We start from the raw sequence: 21737 nt of genomic DNA, 5'->3' as shown, positions 1-21737 counted from the left end.
GTTATAGATATACTGCAAAGTACAGAAGAATACTGGGAATATATTTACTAATCTCCCAGTAGCATTTACTATACTATGCTTGATGTATATCAGAAAGACTTTTAACATGGCAAACTCTTCTGGCATAACGTATTCTTACAGAAGCAAACAATGTACATTAATAATAAAATAAGTATTGGCCTAAATTGTACAGTCAGATCAAGTTTTCTGTTAAGAGGTTGATTTTGCCAAACATCCAAACACAATATAATGGAAGCTGTGTTTATGTTTAAACAACATTCAGATTTAAACTATATTAAATACCATTTCTAATTCAGGATTTAGTTGAATATACCTGGCTCATAAAACAAGCAATCCTAGTGATTTGACTGCAGGCTACTGTAATTAGAGGATCAATTTTTAAAAGCCACCAAACATTTACAGAGGGCAGAGAAGGTGGTCTACAAGTAAACACAGGGAACTAAATTACTGAGACCCAAACCTCAAGGGAGAAAAAAGGAGTTGTATCAATGGATCATTCACTGTCTCTCCCAGCAGCAGCACTAAGGGGAATTGACAATAATTACAATGAAGAAACTGACTCAAAACAAAGTGGAGGGGGTGGCATTCCACATCATGTGTCATTGCACAGTGGTATTGCTGGCTGCAGGATGCTGCTGAAGCTGAAAGCTTACACGAGTTCTCGGCAAGACCAGACATGCTTGTGGAAGATTTATCCATGGACTATTGCTAAACACACAGAAAGAACATCTGGCTCAGGAATTGCCTGGCAGCATATGGCTGCAAGCTGGTGAGAGCATTGGGAATATTGCCCCTTCCTTAAAACTCTTTTATGGGTGTCTTTTAAATAAGTAGGATGCCAGGGAGATGGACTTTCTGTCCAAACCAGGAGAGCTACTTTTATGTTCAAATAGGCCAGAATTTAAAATAATTCTTGTTAATTGCTACAATGAGAGTAATGTAAATGCATGTGAATGACAAAAAATAGAAATTATTATTCACTATAAGACACTAGAAAAAATATCTTTATTATACTTCTTTTTTTTAAAGTAACATATCCTATTTAATTTATGATTGAATTTATTGAACTTTCTGAGGATACAACTTCCTGATTAGGTTTAAAACCATCACCTTTCAAGGAAACCTGGATCACATTTAACATGCAGTTGTCACAAGCAGTTCTCAGGAACTCATTCCCAATCGTGGATCTTGTGAAGCCTGCTCCAGCTTTGCAGAAATGAAGCCATTCTTCAACTCTAACCCCTGTAGCTGAAACATTTTAAACACAGACTAACACTGACAGTGTACTTATCTGCAGAACACAGGCCCCTTTTAAATTGCAAGCCATGTTCCCTGCTCATAGTGGATGTTCAGTGTTATCTTAATTCAGTGAATTATGTATTCACAAAATAAACATGCATTTAAATTTTAACAGTGCACTTTAGTCAGCGAAACTGTTGTGCTTACGCCCTGATTGGAAATGTAAATATCAAAAATGTCAGTGGACAAAGAGAAAGACATCTGCATCAATCTGAATTTCTAAGTAGTATTTTAAGATAATGAATTAAAACTGTCAAATGCATTTTGCTATGGCTAAAAGTAAAAATATTTAGAACACATCTGGATTAGAAAACTTCCTTAAAAAAATCTGTTCTCACAGAAATCTGTAAAATGTCAGTATATATTATCAATCCACGTCCTTCAAAAAATTACATTTGGAGGCATTTTAGAGCTCATAATCCAGCTCATACTGATGCTGATTGGTTTTGGTGTTATGTTTGAGTCAGTAGGACTGAAAACTAAGAACGTATTTTAAATAAACTTTATTTACTTCAGATTAAACCAAGGTAGATGGAGCAAATAAAACAAATTCCCTTGAGAATACTCCCAAGAACTCATCTCTTTGAAGATGGCATTAAATACAATTTACATAGCAGATCTTTAATATTAGCAGAGGATTCCATATTTTGTTTCCTTCCATTTCATTCCTGAACACTTGATCATTATTCATACATTCTGCAGTATCATGAAAATACTTGCAATATTTAATTTTATCTATTAGGGCTTAGAGTTTTTCATTTTGCTCCAACTATTTGTATTTGCATGCAAAGTCTCATTACTGGAAGCAGCTAATACAAAGGAGAACTGCAGAATCAAGTGATTTGCTAAGTTAACAATCTCAGCATGGTTCTTAGCTAATACAAGAGTAGGTTCAAAGATCCTCTGAATTACAAATTAATAGTTGCACCAATTCCAGAGAAAGGAGTGAGAAGTTCATTCTCTGTGCAGCCAGTTCACGGGGTGGGTGTTCCAGCCTGAGGAACCACCAACTGCAAACATTAAGGAACTTTGTTTCTCAGAGTGCATATCTGACAGGAAGAGTAGACAGAAGAGCAGGACCATTTTTCCTTTCTACCCTGCTAGTCACAATATTTTGTGTTTTGCAAAACAGACACCACCTTTCTTTCAACAGCTACTGGGCTAGAGAAGGTGAATTTTAGGAGACTTTGAACCAAAGTCCATTTTCTCCAGAAGCTGCGATTTCTGCTGCTGGAAGTTCTGAGATTACTCTGAGTATTTCTGCCACCAATAATTAGAATTGTTCACAATAACTGTCTGGATCAGAGAAAAATAGTTCCTAATCCGACAATCACATAATCCTTTCCCCCTTTCCTGTGTATCAGAGAGATTTGTACCCTTGGGGTGATCTACAGCACACGTACACACAGTGCTGGGTAATGGTGGGTGCAAACCAGCTGTCTTCTGTAGCTTCCATTGTTCTTGTAAATATTGACATCTATGTTTCCTATCCAAAGGATTTCGCCTGAAATTAAAATAAAGTTCATAATTTTGAATGGTAGAGAGTTATTTGCCTAATTTTATCTCATATTTAATGCGACCTTTTTTCTCCTCCCCTTTATCCATGTCTGAATTTCATTGTGTTCCCAAGCTAAACTCAGAAAACACACATAAGGGACAGGATCTTCAGTTAAATTCTCCAGCTTCGCAACCAACAGTGGTCACTACTCTGTGTATCACCAGCTCAAAACGAGTTTTTTGTGTTTAAAAAAAACAGCTCAGCCTTCTGCTTTCAAGGAATACTTTGTCATTTAGCAAGCTTTTATCTCCAATACCAAATGTATTCAATATATGTGGGCATACCAGTAGCTGTCAGTCAAACCAGCACCTATGATGGGACTGTGATGCAGAAGTGCTCAAATCTGATTCTCACGGATGAGTTTTGGAACTCCAAGATTCACCCAAGTACCCCCACAATTTGAAGCTCAGGGAATAGGAGAGGCAAATGTATTTTTGTGTCTTGAAAGTAGCAGCTGTAAGGAAATGTAGAGATGTCAGCCTGATATCCAGCTCCAAGGCAGGACTCTCCAGCTCCAGTAGCTTCAAAAGCCTCTGTGAACTCCATGCTTGGCCTTCTGCCAAGAGTGGTGATTACAGAGTGTCATGACATGCAGTGCTTACTCATTTTTCTTACGTGCCCCAAATGCCTGGGTTTTTTCCTCATGACAAGTTTTGGATCCCGCAGTTCCCAACTACAGAACTGAAAGTAAAATGCTGGTGCAGAACAATGTCTGTCAGCTCTTTGGGTACTTACTGAAGCAAAAATAAACAAGACTATACTATATGTAACACATGGATACATTAAAGAGGGTTAAACCAGGCTTTATTATGAAATGCTGTTCATATTTACTAAAACATAAAATGGAATGACTGAGCTTGTAATGGTGCAAGTAACAATCTACCACCATTTTTTTCCATCAGATTAAGAAGGAAACAGCTGTTGTCAGATGGCAGCATGATGCCAATAGCTGAACAGGAAGGATTAAAGCATTCAAGTCATCTTAATTCTAGTGCATAAGCATTAATAGAGGCTTTTCTTTCACCACAAATGGCTAATGTAGCTAAGCTCTGACACTGCTCTGAACTTCTCACTTACCTAGGGAAACTAAATGCTGCTGTTAGCAGCACAGTAGATGAAGTAATATTTCCTTTAATAAAAATGTCATGAAGGATTTACAAATCTGATGTAAGCCAGTAAATGGACAACACCATGAAGCACAGAACACTAAAATGGTGTCTCTATGTTAGCTCTAAAGACACCTTGAAAGAAAACATAGCATCCTTTACTGCACTTAAATCTATCATAAACAGCTCATTATGATTTCCTACTTATCAAATTGATCTGGACATTATACTCTGCCATGTAAAAGAGTTCAAGGGAAATTGCTAAGGGCACAGAGTGCAGGGGGAGTCAGTAAATACCAGGGAGTTCATTGCATGGAAACTGCTTTTGTTTAGGAGCAGAAACACAGTTCTGAAAGACTAAGACATTTCAAAGTGATATTTACTTTAACAACTCTGTTCTGTCCTCATTTCATGTCTGTCTGTCCCATAACAATGAAGGTCTTTGTTGATCCCATTCTTACTTTTAAATAAATCTTAAAAAAATCTACTTACCTCATATTACTACTACATATTTTAAAGTTCTTTTATTATTATCATCTAAATTTTGATTAGTTTTACTACTCTTATTAATATTACAACAGCAGTAATTTTAAAATTCTTTCAATTTTGTTTCAGTCAGTTTTTATATACCTTACTGGGTAAATCACCTTTACCTCATTTACTAGAAAGCTGAGAGCCAGTGTGGCACTGTGGGAAAGAAAAGCTAAGGACAAATTTGCTGCTGCAGGTAGTTCAAAGGATTATCACACAGCCCAATCCTTCAGTTTTATTAGAAATTGATCCCTTAACTGAATTAACTATCCAAGCAGGTTTTTATCCAAATTAGGTTTCCTTCTTAAGTTTGTCTAGAGGCAGATGGCAGCCTTTAAAGATTATTGGAGATATAAACCATTCTATCTTATATATGTAATTAAAAATCAATACCATGTCCCTAATTTGTAGAGAATATGTGCTTTTCTGTGAAAAGCTATGAAATCTCTTGTCTCATTATGCCCAGGTATAATAGCATTTACTGTCATAATAGCAAAATGTGGCATTTATGGGAGATGTTAATCTGTTGCTAGTGCTGGCCACCAAATGCAGGGCCATATGTTTCTCTGCTGGGAAGAACAGACAGGACCTAAATTCTTTTCACAGAATTAAAATTCCCTACAGGAAACATACATTATAGATCAGTTCTCCTCTTGCACTCACCCTTTGCTCCAAACCTGGGGTTTGGAGAAAACTTTAAAAATTGGATAGCATCATAGATTGGAATGTGGGGGCTGGCTTGCACCCGTAGAGAGGGGCAGGGATTCTCTCATTTTTGCTAGAGGAAATGTCAATTCTGGAGAAAGGAAATGAAGGTAAAGATACCTGTAAACAAGGGAATGTAGGTCTGGCTCTCATTACTTTGTGTAAATCCCTAGGCCATTTGATTTTGCCTCAGAAATTATGATGAAGTCCACAATGTCAATGCATGCCCTTGCCATGAGTATGAGGAGAGTGACCACTTCACTACCTACAGACATTCCAACTCTGAGAGCAGAATCAAATACAATAAGGAAAAATATCTTTGTCCAAGAATGCAAGGAAGAAATAAAGAGAATTTTTAGCTCCATAAATTATATTTGTCTTGACTTTAAGCCTATTTTTCAGCAGACATGAAGCATTAGCATTTCTGTTCTTAAAAACATTAAATTTATTGAATTATCTACGACTGCTTCCTTTCTGCTAGACATCTTTGTGTTGAGTTTGCCTCCAAATGGCATTCTTGACCCTTGTTTTGTTTTTATTTGTATTTTGCTTTTCAACTTAGGTGGACTTTTTTAATGGCATTGGCATGCATTTCTTTGCTGTCACTATTTGTTATTATGCTCCCTAGGAAATTTTTTTTTTACAAATACAACTATATACTGTTTTTTCTCAAAGTCACCAAGTTCTTGCCATGACATTGCTTGACTTACATATCAGTAAATCCAGAAAATGTCTGGATTCCTAATTCCTCTATCAGATAACTATTCAAATTTCTGCAGCTCAGTGGGACACAGTGCCCAAGAGCTTTTTCTGGGTTGCTGGCTTCTAGTAAGTAAAATGTGCTTGTCTATGTCATTTTCTTGAGCTGACTTTCTATTAATTTTCACTGTTCCTGCATTAAATCTCTGACACCTCAAATCTTACTTCATACAGCACTGTTTCTTATTTTGATCTTTATGGTACAGAAAGAAAAATTATTGAAGTAATGGAATCCTTGCTCCAAGTTGATGGACTCTGACAGCCACACTGGCTGCTTTTTTTTTAATACAGAGATTATGAAGGAAGTTTTGACAGTACAATGGAGGAATGGGGCTGATAAAAACTTATTACATGATAGAAATCAAATATCCATTGATCTATTGATCAATCTCACAGGAAAAAAAGGTAATATTCGGCTTTTCAATTCTTACTGCAGTCCGTTTTGCTGAGATGGTATGTGAGGAAGCATTGAAGGAATAAGCATCTGAGCAGGAATAGTGAGGGAATGAAGGTCTGTGTGTATGCCACACATACTGTTGTACTCCCTAAGAGAATGAGGAAAACAAACTCACAGTTACTGCAGCCATCTCCTTTCCAGTGCTGGAAAAGCCACCATGTGGGCTGCCCACCCAAGGCCATGCCTGATTTGCCAGGTAGTATCAGAGAGAGGAGAAGGAGATGCTGTCTGGAAGATATCTGCCAACCATCCTTCCCCTGGTGGCAAAGGTCCTCTTCCACCTCCAAACAGTACAAGTGTGTCCCTTTCTATTGCAGCTGGCAAGCTTTCTCATCAGTGAGAAGCTGAAATGGTGAGTGTGCCAGGGCACATGTTCCTTGGGCTCTGATAATCCTCCTGCCTTTGTATGGGTTCCAGGAGGTATCCCATGGAGCAGAATGGTGAGAAATTAAACGATAACAAAGCATCGGTGATGGCCTTTAGTCAAAGATGGAATTAAGTTCAATTGAGGGGAAACTGCCAGGTTGAAACTCTTCATTCACTCTGAGAATTCTTTTGTCAGTTATCAGAGATTGGTCAGAAAGTGGTTTAAGCTGTTTCAAAGGAGAGAGGAACAAATACCCTTTTCTTGAGCCAAAAGTGCAGATGGGAGAGGGTGACTTCTTTGCAGAGCTGGAAATACAATCATTTAGTAATCCTTTCTAGTCAAAATGAGCTGAATTGACAACTTTAAACAGCATGTTGTTACTAACAGCTTTTTGCTGAGTGCATGCTTTTCCCTCTGCATGTCAGTTTTAAATAAAAATAAGAGTTCATGCCTACAAACAGATGATTCCCAAGCCTAAAGACCTTGAGTTCTTTGTTCCACAGCCTCACCACAGGTTTCTCAGATGTTCAGTATCTTTTGAAGGGAAAGGGTTGGGAGCTCCATAAAGATCACTGACAAGCGTGCAGCATCTTCAGTTGAGAAAATAAATGGATTTATCTAAACACTTCATAAGGTATGAGCAAAAGGTCTACAAGAAAGAAGGGGGGAGGGAGGAGCAGCAGGGGATGGCAAGAAAGCACAAAGTCAAAAATCTAGGGATAAAGTAAAAATTGCTAAAAGTCAAGCGGGCTTTTGACAGATGACAGGTTTTGACACCTAACAATATAAATTAAATTATGTGTAGTATTCTTTGACAGTACAGAGAAAAAGAGAAATTAAATGGCAATGAAGTTGCTGCACAGTAAGAATGAAGTTGAGATCAAAGATAATGTTGGCATGGCCATCCCAAAACTTCCCAACTCAATAATCTGTCAGGATAATGACAGCAAAAGCCAGACTAGTCCTGAAAATCTGTGGATAACACTACATTGTATTTAAGCAAGAAGCAAAGTGTTTAAGATTTGGTAAAATTAAGGCTGGCAGAACAGATAATCATCTGTCCTAGATATTGAAATAATTTCCCTAAGAATTCAATAGTAAGTGATCACAGTAATCTATCAGCTCAACTGATGCCATATTACCAGGGAATGTCAACATAACATAAAAATATAATTCAGAAAGAGAAAAACTGAAAAACTGGCAACTTTACACCTGTTACTCTGAGTTTGACAGTATGTAAGTCTTTTTTAAGTGCTCCAAAGGAAAGCGTATTTTGAGACACGAAGGTAGACAGAAAACTGGGATAAAATACAAGGCATTATTAACCTTTACCAAGATAAAACCAGATTTTAATATTAAAATAACATGTGTTAAGGAGTAGGGGCTGCAGGAGACAAATCCTATATCCTAATCCTTCAGTATTGCATTTGATACTGGAACACGTAAGGACTATAACTACATACAGAGCTAAACAAATGGGACAGTGGGAACAGTGCAAGTTTGTAAATGAGAGAAAGGCTCATTATAGAAGAGATAGCAATACATTTCATTGAAAAACAAACCAATGAACTGGAGGAGTCTTCCTATCAAGCTTTCTCTGGGTTCCCTCCAACTAATGATCTTATCATTTGATATTTTCATTCATAACTTTGGCACAGAAAGAAGAATGTGAAATTTACTGATATTATAAAATTAAGGATATCAATTTAGAGAAAGTCCAGGATATTATACAGGAAAAATGGCTTAATGAAAGGACTGAAAAAATAAAAAATCATGCACAAGTCCATGAATTTAATAGACTTAGTAACTACATTTTATACTATAAGCCAGGAGGCTCATCAGCTTGAAATGACAGATACTAATCGATCATGAGGCAGCTATCAAACACAATGTTGTACAGAATAAAAAGGTATAGGCAGTTTTGTGTACATCTAGCTATATCAGGCCAGAGAGCAGACTTTTAATATCACAGACATTGATCACACATTAAGTAAAATTATAGTGTCGCTTCCAATCACTCATAATCAAGAAAGATGTGGTGAAATGTGGACAATCACATGGAAAAGAGAAGAGTCTACTCAGCACGAGCAGCTAAAAAGCAACAATAAAATTCCTGTTTGTGAGCACTCATGAACATATGTATCTTGGGTGGGAAAATCAATTTCCTTTCATGGGCAATGTCAATACAAAAGAAAGAAATGTAGAAAATTTCCACTGGCAACTGTAGGTATAAAATTAGAAATACATTTCTGAATTTCAAGAGGAGCATGGCTCCAGCACACCCATCAAGAAGGACAAACAGCCTAATCTTTAAAAAAGCTTGGCATGTTTATGAAGTGGATTAAAGACAGCGGCTTTCTTATAATCTGCAAGGTAGCACTCTGAGAGATAGAAAGTTCTTTCCAATCCTTATGTCTTGTGCTCCTACACCAGGGAATAAGGAACAATAGACAATGGCTAAATTGGGTACAAAAAAAATCAAAAAAACCTTATGTTAAGGACACATTAAGCTTCTAAAAGAAAATTAATTCAAGAACTTCAGAAGTCAACAACATTAGATCTGTTTGTCCCAAAATGAATTTTTTTTAATGTATAATTTTACAAATCAAGCAAAATCATTCACAAGTATGCCTCTGGCTTGAGAGGAGAGCAAGGGCTGGTAAGAATAAAAGACCAGCCAATGGTCCATGCAGACCATTAGTATGCTACTGCAAGCATAAGGAGCCATAAAATAATACCTGTGCTCTATAATCTCACCTGCACCACTCAGCAGAACCCTTTGTGCCCTTTACTTGACCACCAGAGATGGCCACACTAGTACCAAGCCCAGAAACCTAAGAGGTTTCTAAGAGAAACATGAAACTTCTTAAAAATTTCACAGGAAAACCCCTAGTATGGTAGCCAGGGATGCTGAACCACAAGGTCCAGACTGTATGTTTTTGTAACAGCAGCTTCAACCTCTGCTGGACCTCTAAGCACAAGGTAGCTGGGTTCCTTCCTCTGCTGCTTCATCCTCTCAGGAGAGAGGGTAAGGGAAGATGCTTCTTCCTCAAGATAACCATGCCCTACCACAAACTGAGGTCTTGGAGTGGCATCAGTACAGTCTCTTGTCCAAACTTCTTGAACCAAAGCTCAGTTAGGAAAAATGTGCCAGGCCAGTTATGAACATTGCTCAGGCAGGATTCAGTCCATCCGCCACATCTCAAACCATGCAGACCCAAAACACACATTTTTAAGAAGCAGATTCACGTACATTTCAAAGCTGCACAACCTAAGTGAGATCTTTTAGTGAGTGTTAAGTTGTTGGAATCAGAGGGATGAAGTAAGATGTAACTGACAGTGTCAGCAGAAGACTTTTATTTGCTGACAACTTTTTAAAGATATAAAAATTTCATATAAAAAAGCAGGATCTTATGACAGCTCCAAAATAGTATTATTATTATGCTGCTTCAACTAAAAATCTTACTGTACTTCATTTGGCCACTTTCAGAGACAGGTCGCGAAAACTAATAATTCATTGACCAAAAACCTGAACTTCCAAAGTAGTATTTCAAGCCTGGGACAGTGCTTTTCCACATGTGTAGCTTAAGAATATACACCTCCTAAAATGAACAATACCGGCCATGCTTCAGTTTGAATTTATACAATACAATTTACTGTGGAAATCTCCTTGGTAGCATCGAATGTTCACTCTCCTCATGAATGTCTTACATTCATAAGTCTACATCTTTGTCTTCAGTTTGCTTGTGTTGCCTAGTGTTGTCATTGCAAACTGCTCTATCTGCTGCCATCTCCTTTGTTTGCTGTTCTCAAGAATCATTGCTCATTTCTTTTTTTTTTTTTTTTTTTGTGCACTACTTTGCTCTCTCTTGGTGCACAATCTTTACTTATACAGAGCTAATTACATGAAGTATATTGATATGAAAGCATCTCGCCTGGCTGAGAACCTAATTTAGTATTTTTACAATTAGTTTCTTGGCTGATCCATTCCCATTCAGTGACACTGCCTTTTGTCTGACTGAAACTAATCAGAAGTTTATGACTCAGCAGAATGGGGTTTACATGGTACAGAACCATGATGGTTAATTAGCTGAGGTAAATATAAAAGAGCAAGTACTGCTGCATGATTTCTTCTACCATCAGGAGCATTGCATTTCTGTGTGTTTACTTCTGGTTTTCAGAAAGGGGACTTTGTGGAACAGTTGTTTAGTGCCCAAGGTCCTAATATTACTCCTGTAGCTTCAGGATCCCGAGTTTTGCAAGGTGTCAAATTCAAAGACAGGTTCCCATGATGTCCACATTTCTGCTAACTGTGCAATTCTTAAAGTGATTTGAATTAATTATCTACTTCTCAGAAGGACCTGAATTAAGGGCATAGTTACTATTCTCTAAGGATCTGATTACAGTAATTGCTGGGCTGCCCAGTGCACTATTTTATTATCATAGGCCAATCTTGTAATGAACTCTATTCTTAGAAATTTATGAAGTACAATTTTTAATATATAAATATATTTTTCCTAATATATATTAGCATAATATTTATTCACTTAACTGTGGCAGAACCCTAAAATTAAATTCATGGACTGGGACTCAATGGTTAAGAATTTACACAGAATACAGGAGTTACAACTTATCCTTAGCAGTTCTGCCTAGGGTGAGAAAAAAGCATAATGCTGATGAGAAGCATTTTTGCCATCACACCGCAACCTACTATTCTTAACTCAGTCTGACAGTGAATGTTTTTGGGTTCCTTGCTGTTATTTGGTTTTCAACTACTTCCATTCTCATGAGTAGTGTAGTAAAATAAATTTTATGGTGTGGCTATCCAGAAGCCTACTAAAATTATTTAACCAGAAATCACAGAATATGTCAGACAATTTCATATGTAGGCACTCATTTCTACATTACTTTTCTGCATTCATTTTTATATTGCTGGGCACTTACTGAAGGAGGCAAATAATAAGTACCTGTTAATACCTAATTATAATACCTGTTTATGTCTGACTGATATTGACTGAAACATCTATCCTCTACCTCTCGTGATTTTGTGATATGAATGGGGAAAAAAAGTAATATGTGATCTTGCTAAAAATCAATCCACACTTTAAGCCTACAGACTCACTAAAGATGACCAAATGTGCAAATCTTCCCTGTGCTGCTAATGGGTTTTAGGGAGCACCTTTTGCTCATTTATATCCTGACAGATACTGCCACTATTTACCACTCCAGCAATACTCAGTGAAGTATCTATCCTCTTGTTTAGCACTGACAAATGGAAATTAATCCATACTCACGTTTATTTAGGACTAATAACCTTCAGTCTTTCAAATGTTGCATTTACTGCATCCCTTTTCAGCCGTATCTCCAACAGCTCTGCTTCTCCTATAAAAGCCAATTTATTGACTTCTTAACATCTCTCCTTATTTTATTGACTTCTTTCACCCAGTACTAAACTACTTAAATTCTGCCTTCAGCCAGGGCACTGACCAGGCATTTGATAAACTTTCAGATATGCTTTTCACTCCTTCTCAATGCCATGACGCTCATCCAGTGGGAGAAGAGCATCCTTAAACTTCATTGAACTTGTCAGCCTTTTTGCATCTTTTCTCCTGATATCTACAAAATACTTGACAGTGATCAGGCTGCCACTGGATACAGAACATAACTTTTTGCTTTGCTGCATTCATTCAGCTGTCTGCACTAATTGCTGTTTCCTAATTCCCTTTATATTATAAAGTCTTTGAGGCTGAGATTCTTTCAGTCTGATGTTTATAAAGCAAATAGAGTCATGAAGCTCTGGTTCAAAATCAGCAGGAATATTCCTTTAAACAAATAATCCCTGTTAGAAGACAACAACAGAAGTAAGGCAGGAGTAAGGAATTGGACGGGGTTATTCCTTCTGGACTTCCTTCTCTATTTGCCCTGCAAAGTAACACAGTAAAAGAGCACACAAATTTATAAAATTAGAGCTGTGATTTTGGTCAGATCTACAGAATAAGTTTAACAAGTAGCAGCGACAAAAAAACAGGCAAAACTGGTGATATTACATACTTCTGTCATGCAATTAATGTTGAAGTATTGTTATTTCAATAATTGTTTAAAATGTATCTACAGACTGCGGGTATTGGAATATAGGACTCAAGTTTTAAATCATAGCAATAAAAAGTTACAGTACAATCGATTGCCCTTTTTTCCACTCATTCCTATGGCTAACTTGAAAAAATGTAGGTAATGAAATCAACTCTCAGAGCAGCCTTATGTGAAAATGCTTCACTAAAATACCATTACGTTCAGAAATCAAATTTATGCTTGCCATTCTTGATACATGCTATTTAAGTTTTCCATCAACTCTCCTGATGCACGTTCAAGTGCTCATACACAGGGCAGAAACTGTGATTCAACAAAACACAAGCAGAACACCACCAGGAGCGCGCACATTTTTGCCTTCCCTCCACCCAGTGCAAAAACATTTGTATTTGCCGGCTAAACTAGAATAGATGATACTAGGGAAATAGATGATACTAGGCTTAGTAAGGCACCCTGACAGAAGTCTTATTTAAAAAAAAAAATACGAAATACGCAATTTGTCTAATCCATGCTAGGATAATTACACTACGCAAGGGGCAGGGACACCGACTTTCAGACTTTAGACCGGCAACGGGCGTTTTCCACCAACGCGCCTCCCTGTCCTGCGGCGCCGCAAGATGCGCTCCGGGAGCGCCTGGGAAGAGCGAGACACGCAGCGGAGCGGAGCGGACGGGGAGCGCCCGGCCGGGGCAGGACACGCTCCCAGCCGGGGTGACAGCCAGGGTGACAGCCAGAGTGACAGTCGCAGTGACAGCCGGGGGGACAGCCGCAGTGACAGCCCCGCCACTGCCGCTCGCTCGCCCCGGGTGTGCGCCCGGCGGCAGGAGCAGCGCGGCGGCCGCGCTCGCCCGCCCTTACCTCAGGTGCAGGTAGTGCACCAGCTTCGTCACCACGGTCACCATCTTCCCTGGTCACCTTCCCCGCCGCTGCCCGGGGCCGGGAGGGACACGAGATGAGGAGGGAGCCGCTCCCCGGGGACTCCTCCGTCCGCGGCTCCTCGCTGCTGCTCCACCGCTCTCGGCCCCTCGGGCGGCAGCGCCTTCGCCCCTGGCCGTGCCCGGCCCTGCCCGCGGCGCTGCGGACGCTCGGCGGGGCCGCTGCGGACACTCGGCCGAGGGACACTCGGCCCGGGCCGCCCCGCCCGGCAGAGGCGGGGCCGGGCCCCCCCCGCGGGACAGCCCGATCCACCTCGCCCTCACGGCCTGCCCGGGGACAGGGAGCGGGGCGGGCTCTGAGGGCGGCTGGGCTGCGACCCCCGCTCATCTTCATCAGGGCAGAGCGGGGAGTCCCCGCCGTCGGTACGGCCCCGCCCGCTGCCCTCCGCTCCGCTCAGCGCCGGCCGGCGGCGGGGACACCGTGACCGGGGGCAGATGGACGGGGAGCGTGCGGAACACGGGCCGGGAGGTGCGGCGTGCATGAAGCCGGTCCCGTCCCAGCGTGAGGCACGGCTGAGCCCCGCACGGTGCCTCTCGCAAGCGCTGCTCACTGGGGAAGAGTTAAGCGAGGGGCAAGGGAGGTGATGGCTGGCCTGGGCGACCTGCCTCGCCGCACGAAACCGATGTCTGAGCTCCACGCAGCTCGGCAGAGGACGAGGAAGGAGAGGCGGATTGATTATGGCGTGTTAGTGTTTACTCGGGAGGATTTGCCATAGTTCTTTAATCTACAAGTAAGAACCGAAAAGACTGAAGCAGAAGGCAGCCAAATTAAGGCTGGGAGCAATAAAGCATCATTGGTGTTACCGTAAGAGTAGTGAAAAACTGATGTTACTTATTAAAGCACTGCTAGATCTTGGATCTCTGAAATTTCATCTCTGCAGTGGATGACTCCCTCATATAAACCACATATAAGTAATTTCTACGTCTGTTTGATTTGGGTTGTGGAGAAAATTCTGGGATCTTTATTGCTGTGAAGATCAACCTAAATGATCACAGAACAAGTGATTAGAACAGCAGATCATGTTTTCAAATATATGAATATTAATTACTTAGTTTCTGGTGCACTCCAAATTAAGAGTGTCCCTTCAGCCTTATTCTCCCCTTCTTGTGCATCCACTCTGGGTACTGAACAGGACAAGACTCTTGAAGAAAGTTGTATGTGTTAAGTGTAATTCAAAGACATTCATAATGCACACATTACCTTCTATGAAGAAAGCTTGCACACAAAACTGTATTTCATATTTTCTGACTCAAATTGGTTTATTAAATTACTTACTCTAACGAAGGATTTCATTAAACAACATTCAAAGTACTGAAACCTATAAACAAAGATAAGCCACAGTACATGAAATGTTCCCACCACCAGAAAGTATATGGGGTCTGTGGACAGCTTGGAAGTAAGCTTAGTGCCACAAAGATGCAATTTAAATGTTTGCTATAAATTAGAAGTTTGTATGTGTAAGCTATTATTGATTCATATCTATCTATATATATGCATATATAGACACCTATCACTATATTTACATACATACATATATATACATACATATATATATACACATATATATGTATATATATCTGTGTGTATATATATATATATATATATCTTGAAGTAAGCTGGCTACAGTAAATTTTATTTCAGTTTTTCTAGAAATTCCAAGTACTGCTTGGAAATCCCCATAGAGAGTTGGAACTTTAACTCTGTGATTTCCTGTTGTCTCTATCCATTCTGTCTATGCGTTCTTAACAGTATCAGATTTGTGAGAAAAGTCTACCATTTTTTGACTTAATTTTTTTTTGCATCATGTTCAGGTGTATTTCAGTAGTCAAGAGGGTAATGTATTTTGTTTCTATTCTGTCAGAAGATTTCTACAAAAATAACGTCTAGATTTTGAGTAATCAGCATTTTCTAGCAGAATGCTATACATCAGAAAATTTTAAATAATTCAAAGGACTAAAAATTTAGCCCACTATTTTCACCACACTAAGGATGAAAAGAAAGCTTTTCAGAATAAAATCTTTGGTCACCCATAGTGGACAAGTGAAGCATAAGCTGTTGGAAGGAGGAAATAAATTCCTAATCCTATTAGCTAATAGATGGCTTATTCCCAGCTAATCATCATATGTTCTTTTTACATTATCTAGCTGATTTAATACAATTCTTGAGGTTTCATTCCCATTCTTACATTTTCCACTTGCAATCCTCTAGGGATGTGTACAAACTGGTAAACCTCAGTGTGTCAGATGGGCATGTCAGAGTGGTGAGGTTGAAACAGAGGAGCAGTGTATTAGGTGTAATTATGGGTAAAGATCTGAAAAAGAGCTACCACCTTTTGAAGTCAGAGCTTTGCCTGCAGAGGAAATCCTTGGGAAAGGATTCGAGTAAGCTCCGTGGAATGAAGAGGTATAGTCCGTATAAATATAGACTCCATCAAAATGCACTTTGAGTATTGTCAGAAGAGTTCACTGACTCTAAAATGGATCAGGTGATTATGATGAAGTGTCAGGAGAATATAGGAGCTCTCTCAGATGTCTTGAGCAGATAATATTCTGATACATAAAAGCATCCAGTTCCACCTGGAGAATGAAGCGTTCATAATTTAACACAATCTGCAGGCAGAACTTCAGAGAAGAGGCAAAAGAAGATTCTGGTGGCACAACTGAGTTGCATTTGGCAGCCTGAGACAATTTGCCATCGTGAGGCTGGTGTACTATAGCAGCAATTGTCATTATGAGCCCTAGAATTTATGTGAGACACAGTTTGGATAATTTTCAATTTTTTTTAATGGAGAAAGGAGGGTTGAGTACAGACATGCTCCGTGAACTACTAACACCAGCAAGGTTGTCTCTGCAGGCTCAGAAAGAGCCTTTGTGATTGCAGTAGAATTGTAAATCCATGGCATTTGTACTGTTGGTATAATCTAGTAATCTTATAAATACATAATCTAATAAAAGCAGCAAAAATTTAATGTTCTGTTTTTAATATCTTCATCAGATGGTCTGTATCATGGACAATACACTTTATCGCAAACAGAAGTCAAATATACATTATAATTTGCTTTCCTTAACTGAACAATAGTGCATTTCAAAGTTAAAAATGAAATTATAGATGTGCTCACCTAAAATTCCTGCACACTGCCCATGTTTATTAAGAATATATGGAAAAAAAATTCCTATACTCTTTCTGTAAAAGAATACAGTGGTTTGAATTTCTTCGTCTGCTATTAGTTGGTTGTCAGGTGTAATTTTTGCCTTATTTTCCTTCAAAGCCATCCTGAATCACTCTGAAAAGGATACTTAAGCACTTAGCTATACCATTAATTTTCATGGAAAAATGCACTTTAAGGGAAAAAAAAAAGGTGCCGCTTCAAGGTAACAGCAAGACATCAATTTTCTGTGTTTGAAATTAACATAATGTTTTACATAATGATCCTCTCTGCTGATCATTAAAATAACATAGTTACCTCGGCAACTGGTGCAGTCTGCAAATGTTATCTAGTGATACATAACACATTCTAAAAATACATACAACAAATAAGGTCTGAAACATTGTCATTTGGGGGAAAAAGGTTTTTTTCAATAAAATTGCCTTCTGGTCTAAGCAGATTTTTGTGAGAAAATTTCAGTTCAACAGAACTTTATTTTTATTCAGAACTGACTTTATTTGCTCAAAACTTGAAGACCTGATGTTGTTTCATTTCCCGACAATGGAAAAACTGTCATTGCTTTTCAATTACAATTTTCATTTTTCTATAAATGTTTCAATGGCAAATGTTCAAGAAATAAAATTTATTTCTAAAGCAAGGGGTGAATGCTTAAAAAACTGGTGTAAAACAGAGCATACTAAATAATTGACTGATGAATTTGGGAGATCTAGGAAGTTCACTGCTTTAGATCCGAATGTCTCCACTGTCATTGCTTGTACCCTTGTGAGACCTAATGGGACTGAACCGAACTGTCATTGACGCTCCTCACTTTTTTCTTTTTCAAGCAAAACTCAATCAGCTGTGTTCACTGATGGTTTTGGGTGTCTTGAAATGAATTTTTATGTGTCGTTGATTTACTGAAAAGTTTTGCCAGGACCAGCTACCAGCACATCTCACAGTAGAATGGAAAATTGCTCTGAGGTACATAACTTGGATCATTGCCTTTAAGTTCTCTTTCATTCTGCCTCAGTACTGAAGCTGCTATATTCTTGAAACACCTTCTTCCCTCTGCCACTTACTGCCTGCCTTTCTCTCTCCTGGGAGTGTACTCTGACTTTTGTAGGATTTCCTTTAATTTTACAGAGAAGTTGTGTTAAAACAGTCCCTTATAATTCAGATTATTTTTAAATACTAAATTTGAATGAATGTCAATATAATTTCTGTTGAATTTGCTTGTGTGATTTTGCTAGTGTCTAGAAATTTTTTCAGTTCATACCATGGGGGGTATCAAACACATTGATCTTTTCTGTCTATTTTAATGGTACTTCTTTGTGTGGAACCCCATCAAGGTTTACAAAGTGCATCAAAGCACTTTTTTTCCATATATTTCAAAAGCTATTGATCTAGATTTCTATTGAGAAGTTTCTGAAGACTGCTGGGACATTGGTAATTTTTAATATATTTGAGCATTCTGCCATAATCCACGAGGTTTTTTAAACACTTCATTGGGTGTTGAAAATCTGGTGACAAGATCACTCTGAGAGAGCATCTGGATACTGTAGTCCTTTTACAAAGTGTTGTCCCAATCTTTGCTTTGGAAGCAAGACTCAGCCCTTTGTTTACAGATCTTTTTGCAAATGCACAGCAAATAATCTCGTATTAGGATTTGTTTTCACTGGAATGTAAGAAACAAAAATGGGGGCAACTAACTTGATTTTGGGACAGTGACAACAAGGATATAACATAATTTGTTTTACCCATTCCTTCTTCCATCTGAATGCAACTGCTTTCTAGGGGTTGGCCATCTGAAAAGATTGGGGCCAAGGCCTTTCCTCAGGTTTTCATTGTGGAATTTGGTGTAATAGTGTTGCTTCCCAAATTCCCAGTTGTAGCCCATGCCATGCTACATGCCAGGACAACACCTATGCGCATATCTTTCCCTTCTTTCACCCTTGTTGGCAGAGGAAATCTGAGTGTATGAACTGGGAGAGGACTGCAAGGTATTCCTTTTGTCCCCTGAATTGGTGGATGGATGGAGTAGGACCTAAGTCTATCATAGAGCAAATTTGCCCTACAAAACAGGCATAAACTAGCTGTAAAGGCATCCATATCAATCTCCTTGAGCAGAGGAGAGGTTGGGACATAGCCTCACACTAAAATTTTTAAAGCCAATAATAAAGGTATTAATTACACCATCAAATTTTATAACCATTCCTAAGACCTTTATCCTCTCTGACATCTAATGAGAGAGTGCATGCTGTCTGGGGCCATGATTAGCTCAGAAAAAAGGAGAGATTAGAGTATTAGACATTACTGAGCAGATGGATGATTACACAGGATCTTAAGCCAAGAAATAAATATTCCAAGTACGTCACCTTGGGAAAATAAAATAAAAAAAAAAATTAAATAAATCTTTAAATACATGTGGAGATTAACAAGGACCTAACTTTATGGTGTGTCAGCATACATACCAGATGATGAAATAAAGAGTGTGTAAAGCTTTCATATCTTTTCCCAGTTTAGCAAAGCTCACTTGGTCAAAACTCTCTGGGCCACAGGAATCCTGTGTTTGCATATCCAATGCAGGAAACTGCAGGTGACTCATCTACATTTCTGGTAATCCAGTATTATTCATACTGTGTTTTTTTGTACTTATTGGTGTCCCAGCTGTTGGTATTTTTCGGAATACAGAAATAATGAGTGGTGTAAGGTTTTGTTTTGCTCACTTTTTAAAGTTTGCATACAAAAGAGATGGAAATGTTGATCAAGCAATTTACAGAGCTGGAAAAATGACAGGCTTAGTTTGTAATAACCAACCCTTTACTACACTAGGAAATCATAAGTATTTAACCTGTATTTTTGCAAAAATGCCAGCCAAGAAATCATAATGTTTCCTGTGCTCTGTATTTTGTTTGATATTTGTTTGGTTTTTATGTGTTTAAGTTAGTTTGTTGGTCCCAGAGCAAGGTTTGTGGGTTTTTTTTGGCATTAACCACTTTCCTAAGCATTAGCCTAAGGATTCATGTTTAGAGCCTCATCTACCCCCCAGCTCCCCCCCACACTTCACTCACATTCTTTGTTACAAGACACTTCACCATTTGGAGCAAGGATGAATACCCTCTTTAGAGAGAGGGCTGAACCAAGAAGAACTATAATCTGTCTCAGTAGGTGGTTGGACATGATGAAAGGAAGTTTCTTGCCTCTGAAAAGAAATCTTAAAATGACTCTAAGTATGGTATTATTAAGGTATGCTATTTGTGTACTGTTGCACTGATTTCTGTTTGCAACTTCTAATCTTCTTCCCTGCAGACTCTGCCTGGAAGTGGATGAAGTCTTCTTCTGCTTGTAATGTTTTCTAGACTGATTACACCTCCACTGATACCTGGGTATGTGCAAACTTGTGACTGCTAGACTGTGTCACAAGGGGTTAAATAACGCTAAACCCACAACAACTACATTAGACAATATTCCTGTAACTGGCTGAGTCAGGCAGCAAAGAATTCTGAAAATCCTGGGGCAGGAGCCACAAGCATAACATCACAGATTATGCTTGTAGCTATGGATGTGGAGAGCACCTGTTCTAGAATCATTTCAGAGAAACAGACTGCTGCTTACAAATGGCAAATGAGTCTTGTGTCATGAGACTCCAGTGCTAAAAGTTCAGTCTGCAGATTTTATTCTTCTTTCATCAATCTTGTCTGTTTCTGTCTTCTCATTTCTTGCTTTCACCTGCCTTTTTCCCAAACACATGTCCCTGTTGTTGTTTTCTCCCTTTTCCTTCTGCTTTCTGTAGGTCTCTTTTCTTGCTCTCTTCAGCAGGTCTGTTAGGAAGCAGATACAGTGCCCTTTGTCTGTTCCAAAGGAGCATATACAGAAGCAAATACAGTGCTCTTTGTCTCTTCCAGCAACTCTTCTCAGCCACCTTGACTGTCTTGACTGTTATCAATTAGTCACATGCAAATTGCTCAAGTGGGACACTTTATTTTTGTTCCAGAAACAGGCAGGTTTGTCATATTCAAAAGTACTCTTTTGGTACCTCAGTTAGGAATCACACAGTATTAGATACTATATCTGAAGGCTTCTAACCAGGCAATGGCCACACAGATACAGATCATGTTGCTCATATGTTAATACTTATTTGCACAATATGAAATTTGCCTACACCTTTCACATTAGGTGTAATATTTATCATTGGATGCAACATAGAAGTGATGGAAAAGATGAAATAAATAATGTTGAAATTGTCTCACAATTCCATATCTGAAAGTAATGCAAAAACCTAATGACCTTTTAGTAGCTGGTCTAACGCTTTTAATCCTTGACAGAGGTCCTGCTGTGATTGATTTTCTAACACTGGCTTAGTTGTATGTGCTTTGAAGAAATACTGGGACTACAGCACTCTTCATAGTAGTCAGAAGGTATTTCTTGCTGGTGATTTAAAATTTTAAATAGAAAATAAAAGTCAAAAATATTGAGATTGGGCAGCAGAGCAACTAAAAGCTTCAGCTGGGATGACACACATAGAGGAAAATCCTGTCAGGTTAAAAACAGAAACATGTTCCACCCATGGATTAACTTTATATCTAATCCACTCATGTTCTGCCACATGGCACACTACCTACACACAAACACTCTGTGAGGAAGAGAACAGCAGCACAAATTTACAGTGAACATTACTTCCTTCCCATCCATTTCTATAATTCTGAAATTAAACAAACCCAGAAGTGCCCAAACATTTTCCAAACTATAGTATCAGATATCTGCAC

The 21737-nt window shown here is 38.8% G+C and overlaps 1 protein-coding gene across 1 annotated transcript in view; it reads right to left on the bottom strand.

Annotated features, from left to right (window-relative positions):
- The window catches only part of ARHGAP18 (Rho GTPase activating protein 18), a 94572-nt gene extending 80496 nt beyond the window's left edge, over positions 1-14076 (bottom strand). Inside the window, exon 1 of the mRNA XM_014267554.3 lies at positions 13749-14076. Within this exon, the coding sequence (XP_014123029.1) occupies positions 13749-13792 (44 nt within the window). The 5' untranslated portion in view covers positions 13793-14076. The remainder of the gene's footprint in view (positions 1-13748) is intronic.
- Positions 14077-21737: the final 7661 nt, after the last annotated feature.

This window comes from Zonotrichia albicollis, chromosome 3 (assembly GCF_047830755.1).
Source record: "Zonotrichia albicollis isolate bZonAlb1 chromosome 3, bZonAlb1.hap1, whole genome shotgun sequence".
NCBI classification, from domain to species: Eukaryota; Metazoa; Chordata; class Aves; order Passeriformes; family Passerellidae; genus Zonotrichia; species Zonotrichia albicollis.
Note: the sequence above shows the minus strand (reverse complement) of the source record. Positions and strands in the feature narration are given on the sequence as shown.